Below are 19,407 nucleotides of genomic sequence, written 5' to 3'. Positions count from 1 at the left end.
CCATCTATATAGGGAGCAGGGCAGCCTTATTTGGAAGCTCTGCTTCCAAAAAAGGCCAAGCTCCCCTAGCTTTGGAGGGGGTGCTTTTTCGAAAAAAGCACCCTCTACGCAGGCTGTACACAGCCCTCTACGCAGACTGTACACAGCCTGTTCGCTGCCCTTTGAGCCTCTCCTTGCACCCGCCTGTTACCGTACTGCCCTGGGCGTCATCTCTACGCCTCCCTTGCAGCCTTTTCGCCTCTCTCTCCTACCTTTCTGCTCTCTCTCCACTTCCTACAGCCTTCTCTCACAGGCCCTTTCAGGGATCTCGAAATCTCTCCCTCCTTTCTTCTTCCTTTTCCCTCACATCTGTCCACCCCTGCTATCCCAGGTACCCAGCAGAAATCGCAGCAACAAATTTCTAATTTTAGGGCATACCTGGAGGAAAAATTCGTCAAAAATTCTCGCATCAGAAGTTCCTACCTCAGGAGTTGGCTCTGATACCAACTGACACGTCCCAGCACTCCTGAAACCTCTGATCTGCAAAACAAACACACACCACGTGAGAACTGAGCATGCTACTCACCACCCAACCATGACATCTACGGGATGTGATCCCGAATCAGGAGATGTCCCCTCCGAGCCACGAGCTGAGCTACTGGCACGAACTCCCAATCAGATCCAAACCAGCCTGGTGTCCCATACCACAAGGTGGCGCTGTGAAGCCCTGGATCTGCCACTGGGCCTTGGGCTACGCTAAGATGCAGGCGCGCGTCCGCGACTCAATCCAGGAACAGACCTGGCACCTGGGAACGAAACTTGCTCCCAACTGCACACTGAGAACTGAACCCCCTCGGCCCCTTTTATAGACTCGGGCCCCGAGCAACAAAAATAGCAAAGACCTATAAATAGTTCGTACCCTTGCCACTCAACCCGAGAATCAAGCCTGCCTAGCTCTAAGCCTCCCCAGGCTACCTAAGCTAGTCCTGTGTACCTAGTACACGTCAGATACCAATCCGTGCACATGACAGAATTGTGGTTAGTCGAGCTGTGGGAGCAAAAGTATCCTAATAATCAAAACCATGTATCTGTGCGAATCCTTTTGCCACGAGCCGAGCCTTGTACTTATCCAACGTGCCGTCGAACTTGTACTCGATCTTATACACCCACTTGGTGCCGATTACCTTGCGTTTTGGTGGTCGATCCACAAGGTCCCAAGTGTTGTTCTTCATTATGGAGCGATACTCCGACTGCATAGCCTCCATCCACCTATCATCACCATGTGCCTCTTCAATACACTGGATTCATCAGCACGGATCACCTCTGTCATCAAAGCGTAGTTGACCAAGTGTTCTTGTGCCCTTCTTTGCTCCTCTAATCTCTTGGACTGACGGTGTTCGGATGGTTCCTCCTCTGGCTGGAGGTTCTCTGCCGTCCAAAAGCTGCTTTACCCACTTCGGGAATGACCGTTGCCATTGTGGTTCTGCAGGCTCTTCTTCATCTTCTTTATCTTGAATCCTCCCAAGCACCGTTGGGGGAGTTCGGTCTGCTGTTGGTGGTGGTACTGGATGGATATCCTGGTCCTGGTTGTCTGGGAAGAAAGCATCCTCCTCCAATTGATGCAGCTGTTCTGAGAAGACCACATCGCGACTTACTATCACCTTCTTGGTAACAGGATTATAGAGACGGTAACCCTTCGCCTCTTCACTGTAGCCCAAGAAAATATACTTCCAGCTCTTTGGTCCTGTTAGCATCAGGGACATGCACAAAACAGTCACATCCAAAAACTCTGAAATGTGCAGCTGAAGGTTTCTTACCAGAAAAGACCTACAGTGGAGTCATCCCGTTCACAACCTTCGTGTAGCTACGATTGAGAATGTAAACTGCAGTGTTACATGCTTCAGCCCAGAAAGTCTTTGGCAAATCTTTCCCTTTCATCAAACTCCGGCCTATTTCGCAGATGACGCGCATCTTGCGCTCTGCTACTCCATTTTGCTGTGATATATGTGGCGGGGGTTTCTGCCTCTTGATCTCATGACTTTTGTAGTAACTTTCGAATTCAGTTGATATGAACTCTCCACCTCTGTCTGATCTCAACTTCTTCACCTTCTTTCCCGTTTCTTTCTCGACCATTACATGCCATTCCTTGAACTTGCTAAAAGCCTCGTCTTTAGTCTTCAGGAAGTATATTCATATCCTTCTACTGTAGTCGTCGATCAGCGTCATGAAGTAGTAGGAACCACCCAAAGCTTCTGTCTCCATCTTTTCGCAGAGGTCCGTGTGAACGAGCTCTAGAGGAGCCTTTGCCCTGCTGGCCTCTTTAGGAAAGGGCTGCCGATGCTGCTTGCCCATCATGCAAGCTTCATATACATCGGGCAGATCTGAAATTTCTAGTAGGTCTGCAATCATTCCACTTTTATGCATCTCCTTCAAAGAACTAAGGTTTAGATGACCAAACCTCTCATGCCACAGCTTAGTGTTCTTCAAATCGGCTCGAGCACTGAAAGCTGAGAGTTCGTAAATGTTGTTGCGCCGTGTACCTTTACCAACAACCTTCCCTTGAAGATCCACAATCTGTGCGCCATTCTTATCGAAGTGAACTTTGAGGTCCTGATCCGTGATCGCAGAAACGGACAACAAGTTCCTCTTTATATCTGTCACATAAAGAACATCGGACAAGTATTTTACAACTCCATCTGACTTGAGAGCAATCGTACCTTTTTCTTTTGCTGGACATTTTGCATCATTGCCGACTGCTACCAGGATGTCATTCCCTACCGACTGTAGAGAGGTATATCAATCCTTCCGACTGATCATGTGGCGCGATGCACCATTGTCAATAATCTAAGGTTCATCCGCAAGTACATGAACTGCCTCCATGCAAATCTCCTCAATTGCGACGAACAGCTCTACTGGTACTGTCTACGCGCTATTGCTAGACTCTTTCTTTACTCCGTTCTTCTCATCTGCAATCTTCTTTCGGCACTCATTCTGCTTGTGCCCTCCCTTGTTGCAATAGAAGCACTTAATCTTCTTCTTTCTCTTTTTATCATCAGAAGAAGATGGGTTACTAGAGTCCTTACCCTTCCCTTTCTTTGATCCAGCATAGAAAGCCGAATCTTCTCCAGTCCTCGTCTTTTGGCGCATCTCCTCCTCCAGAAGCATCGCGCTGAAATCCTCAAAGTTGAGGGACGGATTTCTGTTTTGCATATTCAGCGCCATAACAAGACCGTCATACTTTGGTGGGAGAATCAGTATGCACCTTCGTGCTAGATTCTCACTGGTGATGGTGATGCCAATCGCAGTCATCTGATCGCGCAGATTCTTCACCCTGGTGATGAACTTCTCTGCCACTTCAGACTCAGACAGTTTTTTATTCGCGAGTTGAGTCTCCAGATTCTGAATCCGCGTCGGATTCGTGGTCTCGTAGTGATTTTTCAAGACCGTTCATGCCTCCTCCGCTGTGGTGACATGTTGAATTAACGCCATGACGGAATCACTTACATTGCAGACAATAGAACACAGCGCGTCTGCATTTCTTCTTGTCCACGCGAGAATCTCATCCGCAGTTAGTGGATCCGGTCTCACAACCGGCCTCACGTCCACCCTAGTAGCAGTGTCCCAAAGCTCATATGCGCTTAGGATGGTCTTCATCTTAAACTTCCAGAGAGGATAGTTAGAGCCGTCCAACTTTCCGCTTTCGCTGAACGGTGGGATTCGCAGTCTTGCGGGCTGGGCCATCTCTCACAATCTGTTCGCAAACAGAAACACACTACCAAATCTTCTTGCTAGAGTCCAGGCTCTGATACCATGTAAGAAAACAATACAACGTCTGTGCTCAACAGATAACAGGATCTCGTACGCAAGAGAGAGAAACAGATAGTATGGAGAATCAAAAATTTGATTACTGTAGAACTGATACAATAGATGGCGCTGCCTTCCAGCCGTGCGCTCCTGTGAAAGAAGCTTCGATGGCAAGCTAGAAAAAGTAGAGGACGGAGGCTGGATGCTAAGGAATCAGGGTGGTTGTAGCCAGTGATTAAATGGGCTTCACGGGCTTGCTCTTATATAGCCACCAGTCGTAGTTGGTTAGACCCAATTTGGTGACCAACCCAATCCGTCCAAACCGACCAACTAGGGATGGGTCCCGAAATAGGCCACTGACCACACGATAGAACCGGTGCGCAAATAGAGCCATCCGGGATCATCTGGGGCTCCAAACGGGCCCCGCAACCCGAGAGTGGGCTACTTTGGGAAATGCTTCGTCTACCCTCAGTGCGATCAGTCATGGGATGCCTTCCCGCACTTGCATGTAGCCTAGTTGACAGTGTGCCAACTCCGTCCAACCATCAGGCCACACATGGCCCCCATCTGGTGTCAAACCAGGACCTACCGGATAACCGAGCTACTCAAATGCCTTCTCCTCATATGGGGGGCTTACAAGTAGAGTTAGCTAGTTCCCGCGTAGTTACATAAGAGTGGAGCATTGATATCTAACACCACCTCCTACAATGATGCAATATTAACTCTTTTTTAATATTGCATTCTCAATTGAAAAAACTAAAAGAAAAACGGGCTGTTTAGCTTCCCACTTTTTGTTTTCAGCTTATGTTCATTTATTCTAAACATGCCCAATGCCGATACACCGAAAATAAAAGACTTGATATCTAAGATAGTGCATACTTTTTTCATTATTTTTCTTGGATTATACATCTTGTGTATTAGCAAAGTGATCAAATTACTACATTGAGTGATAAAAGATTCCTTAGTTGTACAAAGGCAGGAAAATCTACGAAATTGGGAAGAAATGACTCCATATTTTGCCAGATCAGAAATGTTTGAGTCAATGTGAGGCATTTTTTTAATGTGCAAACACTATATTCAGGTTGTTGACGTTTATCATATATATCAACCTCTAATCCTACGGCAGATTGAGAGTCTAAGATCTAAGAAAACACAAGAAACCCCTCTTGAAGTGCAGTTTTCACAAGAGTCACGAAGATAGCACAAGCGCCTTTGTACACAAGGTCTTGAAAGTCAAGAAAATCTGGAACAACTAAATGATCTTTAGAACGCCCAACTTGCTAAGCTTATGTAAAAACTATAGGGCAAGTATTGATAGAGATATAGCCCCGCATAAACTCAAATTCATAAGTGAAGACATAAAAGTTTGCTAAAAAGACAGCACAATTAGTGCCCCTAGGGATTTCCTATAATTTGTTGAAACAAAGCCTTGCCTATTGTGATGTAAACATTATCTAAAAGAAATTCTATCCAAGAGCAACACTTACGACCTTTATGTATCTTTTCTTTCTAGAACCAATGTCATTATTCTTATTATTTCGCCACAAAAAGTCAAAACGTAAAGCTGTTTTCTCAACTTTCAGCAATTTGTGTCTATTTTTGTCAAATCTCAGCTGAACTCCAGCTGAGATGTATCCTCATTTATATACCTTTGCAAGACTAGAATATATCCAATTGTACAAATTTAGATTTTTGTTGTTCTAATGCCAGGGATTCAGCGATGCGTGATGTCACCTTGAAGGATAGTTGTACAATCTCGAGTTCCCAAAAGGAAGTTCCATGCAACCGTTCCTGATGCAGGACAAGATTCTCCATGATCGGTTGCAGGCCATGGGTACCCACTCATTCTCACCTCGCTTCCCCCTGATTACAACATGGCTGCCCAAGCGTTGATATGCCAGCTCACAACACGTCAGCTGGACGTTGATGATCTAAGATCTCTTCTCCTTGTGGAGGAATCAGTTCTGCTCTCCCACAGCAAGCTCAGGCTCCCCCAAGGTGGCACTCCATGTGGAGGTGAAGCAATTTCGTCACGTAGGAGGCACAATCCCTGAGTCCTGGTCAACCATGGAGCTCCCATCCTCGACTTTCTGCCAATAAGAACTAAAATAACTATCAGTTGCGCAAAGCCCTCTCAAGGATTTAAATAGGTCTGAGGATCTTTCTGTAAATGACATAGCATTTACAAACTTGACTCGACTTAAGGCATCCGCCACACTATTCAACGAACCCTTGCGATAACGTATTTCAAAATCAAAATCTTGCATTAATTCTGCCCATCTAGCTTTCCGTCCCCTCAAATCAGACCCATCACACACATACTTGATTGACTGATGATCGGTCAATACAAGAAACTTCGAACCATACAAGTAGTGTCTCCAAACCTTCAGGGCATACACTATTGCATAGAGTTCTTTTTCTAGTGTGGGCCAACGATGATGGGATATCTCAAGGTGTATGCCCCAGGCACACCTTGGGTTGTATGTGTGTTTGCTAGAGGCACAGTTAGGTGCCCATAAGCACTGTTAGGTGGTGGTAGATGCCACATAGGATGATTGAGAGATTCTAGGAGCTGATTGAGGAGATGATTGTGGAGCTTGGTGGCTCATGTAGAGGTGCCTACATATGGACCTCACCCTTCTTCATTCTATATGCATTCTCTTGTTTCGTGTTCAGCTTCATGCTTTCCTTTCACTTCTTCAACATGGTATCAGAGCACTATGATCCTCCTTGAGCCCATTTATGCCATGTCATCTTCTTCTTCTTCTTCTTCTTATGCCATTTTCCTCTTTCCTTCCAAAATTTTGTGTGAGCTTGTTCTCTACCTACAAGCAACCATTCTCAAAGCCCTTTCAGTCCAAGCATCCTTGAATATGGGCGACCTCCTGGCGGCAAGCAATTAGAGATATATTCCCGCATACGCCCGTGCTGATAGCTTCTTCGCTCGGCGAACTTTCAGACAATTTCTGTATTTTTAGATGCATGGGAGGAATTGCAGCTGCTATGTGCAGATTTTGGCTTGCCCATAGGCTTGAAAGCCTTGCCTCTTCATGTCTACTCTGAAGCAAATGCATGATCAGGAATAATGGCTTGTCTATTAGCTCTACTTTGCTCTTCCTGCAAAAGCAAAGTAGCTAGCTGATCAAAAGAATAGTGGTATGGATTACCCATGGCCACTAATCGAAGGGTTGCAGCAAACCCTTGATATGTATCTGGCAGTCCATTCAATGTGATACTGGCAAGGTGTGAATTTGGCACCACCTCATCAATGTTGGCAAGTTGTTCCATGAGGTCCTTGACCTTTGTCACGTATGCATCCATAGAGTCACCTTCATTCATGCTAACTTCCTGTAATTGCCTTTTCAAATATGCAAATTGTGCCTCATTGCGAATCTGATAGAGAGAAGCCAATTTATCCCAAGAATCCTTTGCTGTCCTGCAAGACCGGATGTCTGGAATAATGATTCTCTTGCATGATAAAGCAATACATGAATGTGCATTTGCATCTCTTGCATCCCATCTTGTCTGTTCCTGAGTTGCAAGAGTAGTAGCAGGAGTGCTAGAAGATGAGGCATCAGGAGTAGTATCCCCTGCGGAGGGACCAGCAGTAGAGGCAACCACTGTAGCATTGGCTAGCCTCAGATCAACCCCAGAAACAATATTCCACAAATGCTTTGCAACAAGAATACGTTTCATGAGATAAGACCACATCGGATAGTTGGTGCCATCCAGCTTATCATCTTCACGAAGAATGCCAAATAGATCTTGGTTGTTCCCAGCCATAGCAAATGTGATACCCTGAAAAAGACCTAAAAACCCAAAAAGCCTCAAGGCTATCACTGCAAAAAGCTGGCTGTCCAAAAATGACAGCAAATATCTGCAAATTTCCGACCCAAATCAAAGGGCAAATGCAGATCTGACCCAAATGTGACTGTGGCAGGTAATATTCACTGCAAAAACAGCAAATCTGGCAAAAGCCCCAAATTTATTGAGGGCAAATAGGCCAAAAAGAGGGCAAATGCAGAAAAGCCCCAAATTTTGCTGAAATTTTTTGCAAATGTGACCCAATGTATGCGAATCTGACTCAAATGTCCTACAGAAAAGACTCAATGTCTGAAAATCTGACTCAATGTCCTGCAAATGTGACTCAATGTTCTCGAATCTGTCCCAATGTATTGCAATCAAAAGCAAAATTGCAAACCAAATCCCAAAAATAGCCTCAAGGCTTGCAACTGCAAAATTAGGACTTGCTGTCCACAAAATAACTGCAAAAGTGCACCTGTCCCAAAGTATGGACCTCAAAATGTAGGCTTTCCAATCTGTTGAAATGTCTTGAAATGATTTCAAACAGTAGAAGAAAGATAAGGATAACAAAAATCCTCAAAAGCCCCAAATTTTGATAATGTACTGTAAAGTACAAGCTGTACGGGCTGCAGGTACAACGTGCTCAGCAGGTACGGACTGCAATGTACAGAACAAGTACATGCAGTGTACGGATGCACATACCTGACTGTACGGGTACAGATACACTGTACGGATGCAGGTACTATGCTGTACGTTGTAAGGCTGTACTGTGATGTAGATTCGAAACTGTACTGCTGTACAGTAGCGCAGGTACAACGCAAGTATGATTGTACTCTGATTGTACGGAACGCACTACGAAGCTACGAAGCCCTGTACGGACAACCGTACTCACAGCTCCGTACAGCCGTGCTTGTGCTGTACCCGGTGGGTCTACAAATTAAAAAGGAAATCTGATGGCAGCATAGATCCATACAAAGCCCGTCTTGTTGCAAAAGGGTATGCCCAACAACAAGGCATTGACTTTGAGGAGCCCTTTGCTCCCACATCCCGGATTACTACCATTAGATGTGTCATTGCCATTGCAGCCCATCATCATTGGCAAGTGCACCAACTTGACATCAAGACTGCTTTTCTTCATGGGGATCTGCAGGAAGAAGTATATGTCACCCAACCTCCTGGCTTTGAGGTTGTTAATTCTGAAAATAAGGTATGCCGGCTTAGAAAAACCCTTTATGGTTGAAGCAAGCACCCAAGGCATGGTATGCCAAAATTCATGCACACTTACTATCCCTTGGTTTTCAGAATAGCCCCACAGAACCCACTCTTTATGTCCGTGGGAGTGGATTTTTTTAGTGCTGATTTTATATGTGGATGATATGCTCATCATGGGCCCAGATACTCAGCAAATTGCAGCTTTCAAGGCTGATTTGCAGCAGATTTTTGACATGTCAGACATGGGACAGCTCCATTATTACTTGGGCATTCAATTTGCTCATGTTGAGGGGGGTATCATGATGTCTCAATCCAAGTATATTGGACAGCTCCTTGATCGTTTTCAGTTCAAGGATTGCAAGCCAATCTCTACTCCAGTGGACCCTGGCTTCAAATTCTCAGCTCATGATGGGAGCCCACCATGTGATATCACTCTTTATCAGCAGGCTGTTGGATGACTTATTTATTTATGTCACACCAAACCTGACTTACAGTATGCAATATCTCAGCTCAGCAGATTCATGCACATGCCCAGTTCACAGCATTGGCAGGCAGTGAAGAGAGTCTTTAGATATCTCAGAGGCACTCAGGATTTAGCCCTCTTCTATGGTGATCAGGGTTCACTTACCATGCATGCTTACACGGATAGTGATTGGGCAGGATGTTCCGACACCAGAGTGTCACATACTGGCAATTGTTTTTTGCTTGGCAATTCATGTATCTCTTGGCTCAGCAAGAAGCAACCAACAGTTGCCAGCTTTCACCGCTACAGTAGAGTGTGTCTGGCTTCGACACTTACTTACAGATCTTGGTATTCACCAGACATCCTCCACTATGGTCTACATTGACAGTCAGAGTGCTTTAGCCATTGCGCGTAACCCAGTGTTTCATGCGCGTACCAAGCATATTGAAGTTCACTATCATTATGTTCGGGAGCGGTTGTCAGCAGGAGACAGAGAGTCGTCCTATCTTCCCACAAAGGACAACATAGGAAATCTGTTTACAAAGGCACTTCCTCGTCCCAAGTTCGAAGTCTTCCGCCAAGCTTTACACTTGGTTCCCTTTGTTACATGATCTAACATACCTTGTACATTCATAGGTGGCTATATCCTTTTGGATGAACATGTGCCACCATGATCAGAAAATATCAGGTATTCTAAGACATTTCCAGAATATTTCAGCCCATACCATGGAGGGGGGTTTGTAGGCCATCTTCTCATAGTTCTAGTGATGCCCTATAGGCCCTGGTATGTGCCTTGAAGGCATTGGTATAGGCACTTAGTTTATTGTGTGCCTTTTATGCCACCTAGGACACTTAGTCCTAGGTGACACCTAGGACACTTAGTCCTAGGTCTAGGTACAAGTACTATTTACTTTGTTTTCACACACTACTCAAGATTGATGTGACGGCTGTGACTCTTCGACTCTTTGTACCTTGCACTCTCTTTTCATTCAACGATCCTACAAACCTGAGTGTCGATTGGAGTCGCCTTCTAGCAGAGGTACTCCGATCTAGAGCTGTGAACCTAGCTCTGATACCATGTTGGAAATAGAGGATAGAATCACTCACACCTCACTTCCTCTCTAGCTCATACAACACTCAGAAAACTGAAAGAGAGAGACCAAAACTCAGATATATTCCCCCACAATGGTGGGCAACAAAAGCTCAAGAGAGAGCGTGTCACAAAATGCTGAGTCTCGTCCTCTCCCTATGCGCTTGCCTATGTGCAAGGCTTTAGTGCAGGTGATGAGGAATGAGGGGGGAAGGGGGGGATATTTATAGGAGGGCAAGGAGCCCTCAAGAAGTGGCCGACCAGGGGTCGGTCCCCTGCTGCATGCACCGACTGGTAGGGAGCCCTAACCAACCAGATCTGGTCAGTTATATAGGGCAGAAGATGGCCGACCAGATCCGACTGGTCTGGCCTATAAGTAGGCCCCTTTGCGGGGCTTGTGGGCTGCTGCTGCCAGGCCCAAACTCTGCCCTGCAAGCTCAGATCTAGGCCCTCTTCTGCTGGCGCAATATTCCACGCAAGGTGCTGCTTCCTGTTGCCTCAGATCTGGTGCAGATCCTCAGCCAGAAAGCCAGGTCTATGTGTGCTATACCTCTCCCCCATACCCCTATGGTCTCCTGCCCCCTTATCCCCTCAAATCGGGGGCTCACAGGTGGGGCAGTGACCTTCTAACAGGCAGGGCCAGTGCTATTGTGATAGTTCAGTTGAGCGCTCCTCAACTGATGGATGGAGCTTGGAGCCTGGTCAAGACTTTGGCCATATGCATGGTGGATCATAGGAGGTGTATCGAGGGTCCTCTAGATGGGCTCAGGTGGTATGGGACGCCTGGGTTAGATACGGGCCTATGGATGAGTCAACTACGTGCTCGGGGTGGTCAGGAGGATTGAGGCACCTGCACAATGATTCTGGTTGGATTGAGGACGAGTTTTCAGGTCAGTGATAGAATTAGATCCTGCAGGGACGTGTCATGTGCATCGTGCACCTAAGGTTGGATAGCAGGTGAACGTGGGTTATGAGTTAGCATAAGGCTGGATGGCTATTTTTAGCCGAGGTTGCTATATATAGAGATTGCTTCATATATAGTACTTGCTTTATATGGAAGGAGCTATTCATAGCATCATGCTATCTTTAGCGGGTTTCCTTCTATATAGAGGGAGGGCCAGTGCTATTGTGATAGTTCAGTTGAGCGCTCCTCAACTGATGGATGGGGCTTAGACCCTGGTCAAGACTTTGGCCATATGCATGGTGGATCATAGGTGGTGTATCGAGGGTCCTCTCTGAACAGGCTCAGGTGGTATGGGACGCCTGGGTTAGATATGGGCCTATGGATGACTCGAGCGGTAGCCCACGTGCTCGAGGGTGGTCGGGAGGATCGAGGCACCCGTGCAATGATTCTGGTTGGATTGAGGATGAGCTTCCAGGTCAGTGATAGGGTTAGATCTTGCAAGGACGTGTGAATAAGAACTGATGGTCTACTAGTTTTTCCTGATTATTATTTCCAGGTGTTTGAGTTTGGACACGGATTATAGACGGAGAGAACACCTCTTTTGAAGCAAGTGACCTAGAAAATGAATACCTAATTGTTCTGCGATGGAAATTCTGTCATGTGTTTCAACCCAAGAATTTGAATTGCAAGGCTATTCAGTTGATGGATTTTAATTTCTGAATACCAGGTAATTCAGGAAATAGGGTCGATAGAAATGGAGGGAGGGCCAATGCTATTGTGATAGTTCAGTTGAGCGCTCCTCAACTGATGGATGGGGCTTGGAGCCTCATCAAGACATTGGCCATATGCATGGTGGAACACAGGTGGTGTATCGAGGGTCCTCTGGACAGGCAGGTGGTATGGGACGCTTGGGTTAGATGGATGAGTCGAGCTGTAGCCCACATGCTCAGGGGTGGTCGGGAGGATCAAGGCGCCTGCGCAATGATTCTGGTTGGATCGAGGATGAGTTTTCAAGTCAGTGATAGCGTTAGATCCTGCGAGACATGTCATGACCACGAAGAGTATTTGGTGCCACCAAGCTTGTCTTCAAGAGCAAGCATGAAAATAGGTCATCACTTGCCATTGAGCTAAGGCACAAATGCACAAATCCCCAGAGAAAAGATCTCAATATCTGAATGCCAATAAGTACCTCGTGCACAATGCCGCAATTGAAATAACTTGAAATTAAACCCCAAGGCATGTGGGCTATGAGAAGTGCAGCAGATCTTAACAGAAATGGAGAGAGAGAGCAAACCATTCACGAACTGAACTGGAAAGAGAGAAAGGAGGGAGGACACGTTAGGCAGCCACCCCCCCCATCCATTAGTCAGCTGATCGTGTGGGCCGACTAGCAGGCCTAACGCAGGCTGACCCCCTCTGCTACATAAAGGGGCTGCTATGTAGACCTACAAGGGGTTGTGCTCCTAGCTCTAGAGCCGACTGCGCTGCTCCCAGTGGCCGACCCTCTCTTGCCCTATAAGAGGGCTGCTACACAACCAATAGGGGCCGACCGCCATGCCACACACTACCCGACCAGCAGGCCTAGGTGGCCGACCCACGGTCGGCCCACCTCTGTCCATAAAGGGCCTAATAGGGGTGGGCCAGCACAAAGTGCCTCCATATGGGCCGTCACGTAGTAGCAAATGTCTTGAACAATGCCGCGACCCTCATGTGAACATCCGCCTGCCCTAAGCCACTATGGATTGCCCTCAGATGGGGCCACCACAATGGCCGAATCTACCCTCAGCCCTACACTAGACTAACCTCAGAAGGGGGCGGGCACACCCACCACAAGGCCCTCACTCATGACCTAACCTATCTATGTGACATTAGAAGATGCTGACCTCCAACACCCCGTCTCAGCTTCTGGATGGAACATGATCTCCAGGGAGCTGGGTGTGCCACTGGAACAACTAGAGGAATCCGTTGGGTAATGCTCCATCACTGAAGACCACCACAGGTACTGTACAAGAAGCTCCCAAGCCAAAGGTGCTAGGCATACTCCTCTGATCCAGTACTATATCCATCTGGTGCAATAATCCAACTGATACTACCATCGGTGCATGGTATGCTTCCCTGCATGGGCACCTATATCTCCCTCTGAAGCTCCCTCTCAGGAGCAAACTGGTACACTACTCCCAGATTGATGAACCTGGGTGCTCCAGAAACAATGGGCATCCAACAATTCACAAGGATCCATCTGCGGTGTCTGGATTCCCACACTGGCGATCATTTGATCCATCTAGATCTCCAGCAACTCATCAGACAATAGCTGCACTAGAACACAAGGAAACCCCCACTAGATCTGCCAGGTCATGACGTCCGAACCAATATACATTGGTAAACGTACTGCCACCTGAGTCAGCGGGAACAAACCCTCACGGCCCGAGGTCTTGCCTAAAAGCTTGCCTCGATGAAAGACTCCTCCGTCAACTGCACCTGTCCGAAAGGTTCCGCTACCACATACAAGCAAGCAAAGCACCATCTGGAACCAGAAAGCCTGCTGGCAGCACATCTTGCCATGTGCTACTAGAAGGTTGGAACAATCGATGTAACGGCTGTAGAACCTTCCTTCTGCTCACTGGTCCCCTCACTGATCCTTTGAGGACACTGCCACCAATAATGACCTTTCTGGCCACAACGGCAACATGTATGTGAGGCCTTGAGTGCTTCCCTTTCCTCAGCTATCAACTTCTTCCTTCCCTTTTTCTCAGCTCACAAAGCCTCAGAGTGACTGTCATAGGTATGATCTACAAATCTCTCCTGGTCGAGCACCATCAGGACCAATTCCTCCTAGGTCTATGTATTCATCCTTCCACTGGTTATCAAGGAAGAATAGAATGCAACGTACTCATAAGACATTCAATTCACGGTTAATCAGGAAGGTGGGAAAAACCTGAATTTTTGCCTTGCTCTCTGCCATCTCAGCCAGGGTCGAGATGTCAAAGGGAAGAGAGAGTGGATGGGAAAGAAGGTAGAGAAGGGGAGTGACAGAGAAACGAGAGGAGAGGGAACAAGAAGATGATGAAGAGGCTTGGGGCCTAAGTACCTTCACATCTTCATTGTCCTGACCCTCGAGAAATCCTCCTTTCAAATCTAAAAACACCCTTCAAAGAAACCACGCCTTCCTTGGCACCCATACAGTCCACACCTCTGCACACTACTCCTCACGAACACCTCCGAACAGCAGCCCTAAACCTCCTCTAGTTTGCTGGCTCAACACTCCCTCCACATATGGAGTCTCTAGCCAACCATGGCTCTGATACCATGTGAGAAGTACAGCGGATCTGAACAAAAATGGAGAGAGAGAGAGAGAGAGAGAGCAAACCACTCACAAATTGAACTGGAAAGGAGAGAAAGAAACAAGAAAGACTGCAAGGGGTCTCATGACAAAACCCCACAACTCCTGGGGAAAACCTCTGTTCATATAGGCACAATTGCTCCACATTGAGATGATTAAAAGTGAGGGAAGGGGGGCCTATATATAGGCAGCCACCCCACCCCTTAGTCAGCTGGTCATGTGGGCCGACCGCCTCTGCTACATAAAGGGGCTGCTATGCAGCCCTACAAGGGGCTGTGCCATTGGCTCTAGAGCTGACTGGGCTGCTCCCAGTGGCCGACCCTCTCCTGCCCTATAAGAGGGCTGCTACTTGACCTATAGGGCTGACCACCATGCCCTACATTGCCCAACCAGCAGGCCTAGGTGGCCGACCCACCTCTGCCCATAAAGGACCTGTTAGGGGTGGTGCTACAACACCAAGGGGTGGCCACGCAGGCCCCCCACACAGGCCAGCACAAAGCGCCTTCATATGGGCTGCAACGTGGCAGCAAAAGGTCCTGAACAATGCTGTGACCCTCATGGGAACATCCACCTGCCCTGAGCTACCATGGATTGCCCTCACGTGGGGCCACCACAATGGGCAGATCTGCCCTCAGCCCTACACTAGGCTAACCTCACGGGGGGTGGGCACACCCACAAGGCCCTCACTCATGGCCTAACCTATCTATGTGACATCAGGAGATGCTGACCTCCAAAAAGGCCTAATGCAAAAAACTGAGGGAGAAAAAGCCCCCAATTTGCAGAGGGCACGTGTGCCAGAAAATAGGGTAAAGCAGGCCCGATTTCTTTGCTGAAAAGCTTGCACAGTCTGTGCAGCAAATGCAACAAAGTGCAGAATTCAGACTCCTGTGCAGAGAAACCCTAACTGAAGTAAAAGTCCATTCCAATAAATGTTGACTGCACAGCTCCTTTCAAAAGGCTCCAAACTTACACTTAACTGCCACAACCTATAAGAGAGCTCACACCAAGGCTGAGACCTGCAGAAAGCTTACACCAGGGTTGAGGCCTGGCCCAAAAGAAGACTTCAACCTACAGCAAAGGAGCTGCAGTAGGCTGCAGCAAAGGAGCCACAATATTGAGCAGAAGAGGGCCAACACACCCGTCTGAACCGGAGGCAGCAGCTCCTGTTTAGGTCGGCCTGATACGGACAGGAATGGGCATGGTATTCCTGACTGGAAGTGGTGACAAATGCTGATGCAGAGCCACCAGGACGGTGACAGCAGCAGACTGAGCAATTGTCGTGAAGCAACACCAACAATTGCAACAAAATCTGGCCAAGAAATCCTCTCTGGCGGCGTCACAGGGCTGAGCACAGGCGGAGGCTGCTCAGAGCAAAGCTCTTCCAGGAGCATAAGTGGTGGCAACTGCAAAAGCAGCCTGTGTAGACTGAGTGGTGGCGACTGCAACAGCACCTGACGGGACAATCGACAAGGAAGAGGCAGCTTGAAGAGGAGGCAGAATCTATGACCTGCTCTGATACCACCAAAGGGATGCGTGAGAGCAAGGGAGCAAGGAGACAGCCACCAGTTCGAACTGGAAAGAGAGTATTGCAGTAGCACTCAGGTGCAAAAAGTACAACTCAAGTGAGTACAAGCCTATGAACGCTAACCCTAAACCCTCGTCCAGTCAACTGATATTATGAGAGTTGACTTAGTTCAAAGTGAGATAAAAATGCTAGTGCTAGCCTACAAGGCCATACCAGGGGACTAAACCTCGCAACTCTTACTCTCCTACACATGGAGACCGAAACCACTCCCCTGGGTCCCACTGCGAGTCACAGAGAGGCCGTCTCTCCAAGAGCCAAAGGCGCCAAACTGCTCCCTCTGGTCCTGAGAGAACTGTGCCCGGGTCTATGTGGCATGCTTCGCCTAGTCGGCCCACTATCCTGATCCGCCGCCACTCCAGCCCCCACAAGTCTCCCACATGCCCGCAGGAAGAGATATTCAAACCCAGGAAGACAACAGAAGCCAGAAAGCTCTGATTCGTAGGAATGTAATAAGATAGCTAATCCTTCTTATCGCATAATTACACCCTAGCTCTCGTGCTGAATATAAGCACTTGATGGCTTCTTATATCGCTGGAGAGTTGCCGACAAGTCTACATTCTCAGATATTGAAAACTCTTTTAAAAACCCTACAATGCAGGCCTAATATAAAAACAAGAAGGGTGACAGTGGCCCGTCTACCCTAGAGGTGGAAGAAGTAAGTATGCCATGCCAAATAAGGTCTAGAAAAAAGCACATTCCTGTCTTTTTAATCAAATTGTATAGCCGAAGCTTACATCAGCACGAGCAATGGGAACTATGCCGCATTGCTTCATGAAGACGTAAGGAATAGAAGTTTGATGAGGGCAATCTCAGTTTATGATCCAACAAAGCGAAAAAGAGAGAGCATGCTAAGACCTGTTACCTTTTATGACAAGCCCGTGACCTATTTTGAACTTGAATTCCTTCTGGCCCGGATCCTTCGTGCTGCAAAATAAACAGAAATCTAATTGGAATGCAGCGTAACGCTACGTAATCAGCTGAAATACAGCCTCCCGCTACCTAGTCAGCTGAAATACACCCTACGCTTGCAGATACAACATGTTCCGAGTACTTGGGAACCAATCCACCATCACCTCCAAAATTTCTGCGAAAGATCTCCGTGTTTTCCTGCAAACATATTTCTGTAAACAGTCTGAAGGATGACTGACGATTCTGGTCGAAAGACTCTATGAAACAAAATTGCAAAAGCCAAAAAAAAGGAGGACAGGCACCATAGCCAGTGCAATGGACAGTGACAGTTTGGCCGCGGGAGGGCTTGGGGCCATTTCCAGGTCGCAATATTTCCTTCTCCACGCCCATGATATGGATCCGAAGACCTACAAGCGAGCTGATTCCCACGACCAGAGCTTTGGAAATGATCCTGCAGTGTAGCTTTGTCGACGAGTTGTAAAGCCTTATGACATTACGGTAGTGTGCCAAAAGAGAGATTGACTTTTTTACCCGTACAAAAAAGATTATTTTAATAATAAAAACCAAGAGTTGCACACGTCAGCTACACTCTGAGCCTTCAGGTGCCTGCCTACCAGTACGGCACCTTGCGTTCAAACCTTGCTGCGTCCAACGTAGACCCAAGGCGATGGGTGAGCTCACAAAAAAAAACAAGATGAATTTCATTCATAGGGCCTCCACATTTTGAATGTTCTTGTCATTAATTTGTCGTTTTATGTCGATGGTTGTATAGAGACGTGAGTGGGCTTGACCAGTAGATGAAGGTGCATTTGTTAGGACTACTTCTAGTTGTCCCAACGTGGTCTATTCTAGAATTGTGGATTGTAATATTGGTGTGTCCAAACGTGATCTTTTTTGGAATTGTGGATTGTAATATTAATGTCAATGAGTTGACACATGTTGTTCTTGGACTTTAGTTGTGATGCTTCATGATTATGTTTGTTTAAGTTGATGTTAAGTCTCCAATGATGCAAGTAATGGTTTTGTGTGGGATTAATGTCATGGTCAATTGTAGTCCATGTATGAGTGTTGTGGCTATTGGTTTAGGATGTTTGTAGATGTTGATTATAGCAATTTGTTTTTGTGAATCTGTTTCGAATATTACAAGTACGCACTCAGCTCCTCCTTTAATGTAATATTCTTGTTTCAAAACTGTTAGTTTTGGTTTGTAGTATGTTGCAATTCCTACACCATCTTGTTTTGCAATCTTTTTAAATCCTGGTATGGTATGGACATTTGGATGTTATGCATGTGTTTCTTGGAGGCAAAGTATTACATGATGCTTGGGCAACTTTGAATATTTTCTTTGTGAGTATGTATCGATGTTGTGTTAAGTGATTGAATGATATGTTGTTTGTCTGATGCTGTTGAGAAGTCTATTTGTTCTAGTGTCCACATTGACTCATTCCGTAGTCTATTTATCTCGTTTAATACTATTGTGTCAACCTTCATGTGTTTTCCCTCTACGTTATGTAGCAGGAAAAGGTTTTTTGGATCTTTGACTCGTGATAGTGCTGTGTAAGTTAGGCCATGCGATAATGTTAGGAAAAGGTTGTTTGGATCTTTGACTCATAATATTGCTAGTGAGCCCATTAATAGTCCTTGTGAACGATGTGTTGTTCTTAACGCCGACACTAGTTGAATTGGGAATTGTGTTCATGTGATTGTGTTCAAGTTGTTTTTTCCTACTTGGAATTCACGTTGGATTTGAATTAATGGGGTCCATGTTTCCGGTGCAATGCTATCATGGGTGTTTGTTGTCTTGTTCTTGCTAGCTTGCCAGTCGTGCTGTCATTGAATTGTATCCACGTTATTGGATGTGTCTTGTGTTCAACATAGTGCATGAAAATTCTGTCAGCCCCATTGATGAGGCCATCCTGAATGTCCAAATTTCGACAATCATGCCCACCTTTAAATGTAGTTTGGAATGCAAGCCAGCAGTGTTTTTTGGATCATCTGAAATGCGTGTTGATTTGATGCAAGTTTTATGTCTTTTGTCCACCGCAAGTATAATGTGCTCTTTGCATTGAAGAATGTTTTTTTTATAAAGAGGGATAAAGATGCCGACTTGTAAGAAGTGAGGAAAATACAAAAAAAGGCCAAAAAGCGAGCCAAGCCCCAAACCAACGCTATATAAGCAAGATAGATACTCAAAGGACTTTAGCAATCTCAACAAGACTACATGCAACCAAGGAATCGTCTGAGTTGTAAATCCTAGCCAAGTCTTGCAACATGACCCTGCAACACGCAACCAGACCAGAATTTGTGAAACCCCAAG

At 46.5% G+C, this 19,407-nt stretch overlaps 1 protein-coding gene across 2 annotated transcripts in view; it reads right to left on the bottom strand.

Annotated features, from left to right (window-relative positions):
* FKBP12 (FK506-binding protein 12) overlaps positions 1-17,639 on the bottom strand; it is an 88,555-nt gene extending 70,916 nt beyond the window's left edge. The window contains exons 1-3 of one of the 2 annotated variants that reach the window (XM_087401745.1): positions 17,393-17,639; positions 17,255-17,288; positions 17,044-17,105 (exon numbers count right to left, since the gene is read on the bottom strand). In XM_087401745.1, the coding sequence (XP_087257871.1) occupies positions 17,044-17,105; positions 17,255-17,288; positions 17,393-17,480 (184 nt within the window). In that variant the 5' untranslated portion in view covers positions 17,481-17,639. The remainder of the gene's footprint in view (positions 1-17,043; positions 17,106-17,254; positions 17,289-17,392) is intronic. The other variant, XM_087401746.1, reaches the window with a different exon arrangement.
* Between the last annotated feature and the right edge of the window lie 1,768 nt (positions 17,640-19,407).

This window comes from Dipteris shenzhenensis, chromosome 30 (assembly GCF_047967505.1).
Source record: "Dipteris shenzhenensis isolate YYH24624 ecotype China chromosome 30, Dip_SZ_1.0, whole genome shotgun sequence".
NCBI classification, from domain to species: Eukaryota; Viridiplantae; Streptophyta; class Polypodiopsida; order Gleicheniales; family Dipteridaceae; genus Dipteris; species Dipteris shenzhenensis.
Note: the sequence above shows the minus strand (reverse complement) of the source record. Positions and strands in the feature narration are given on the sequence as shown.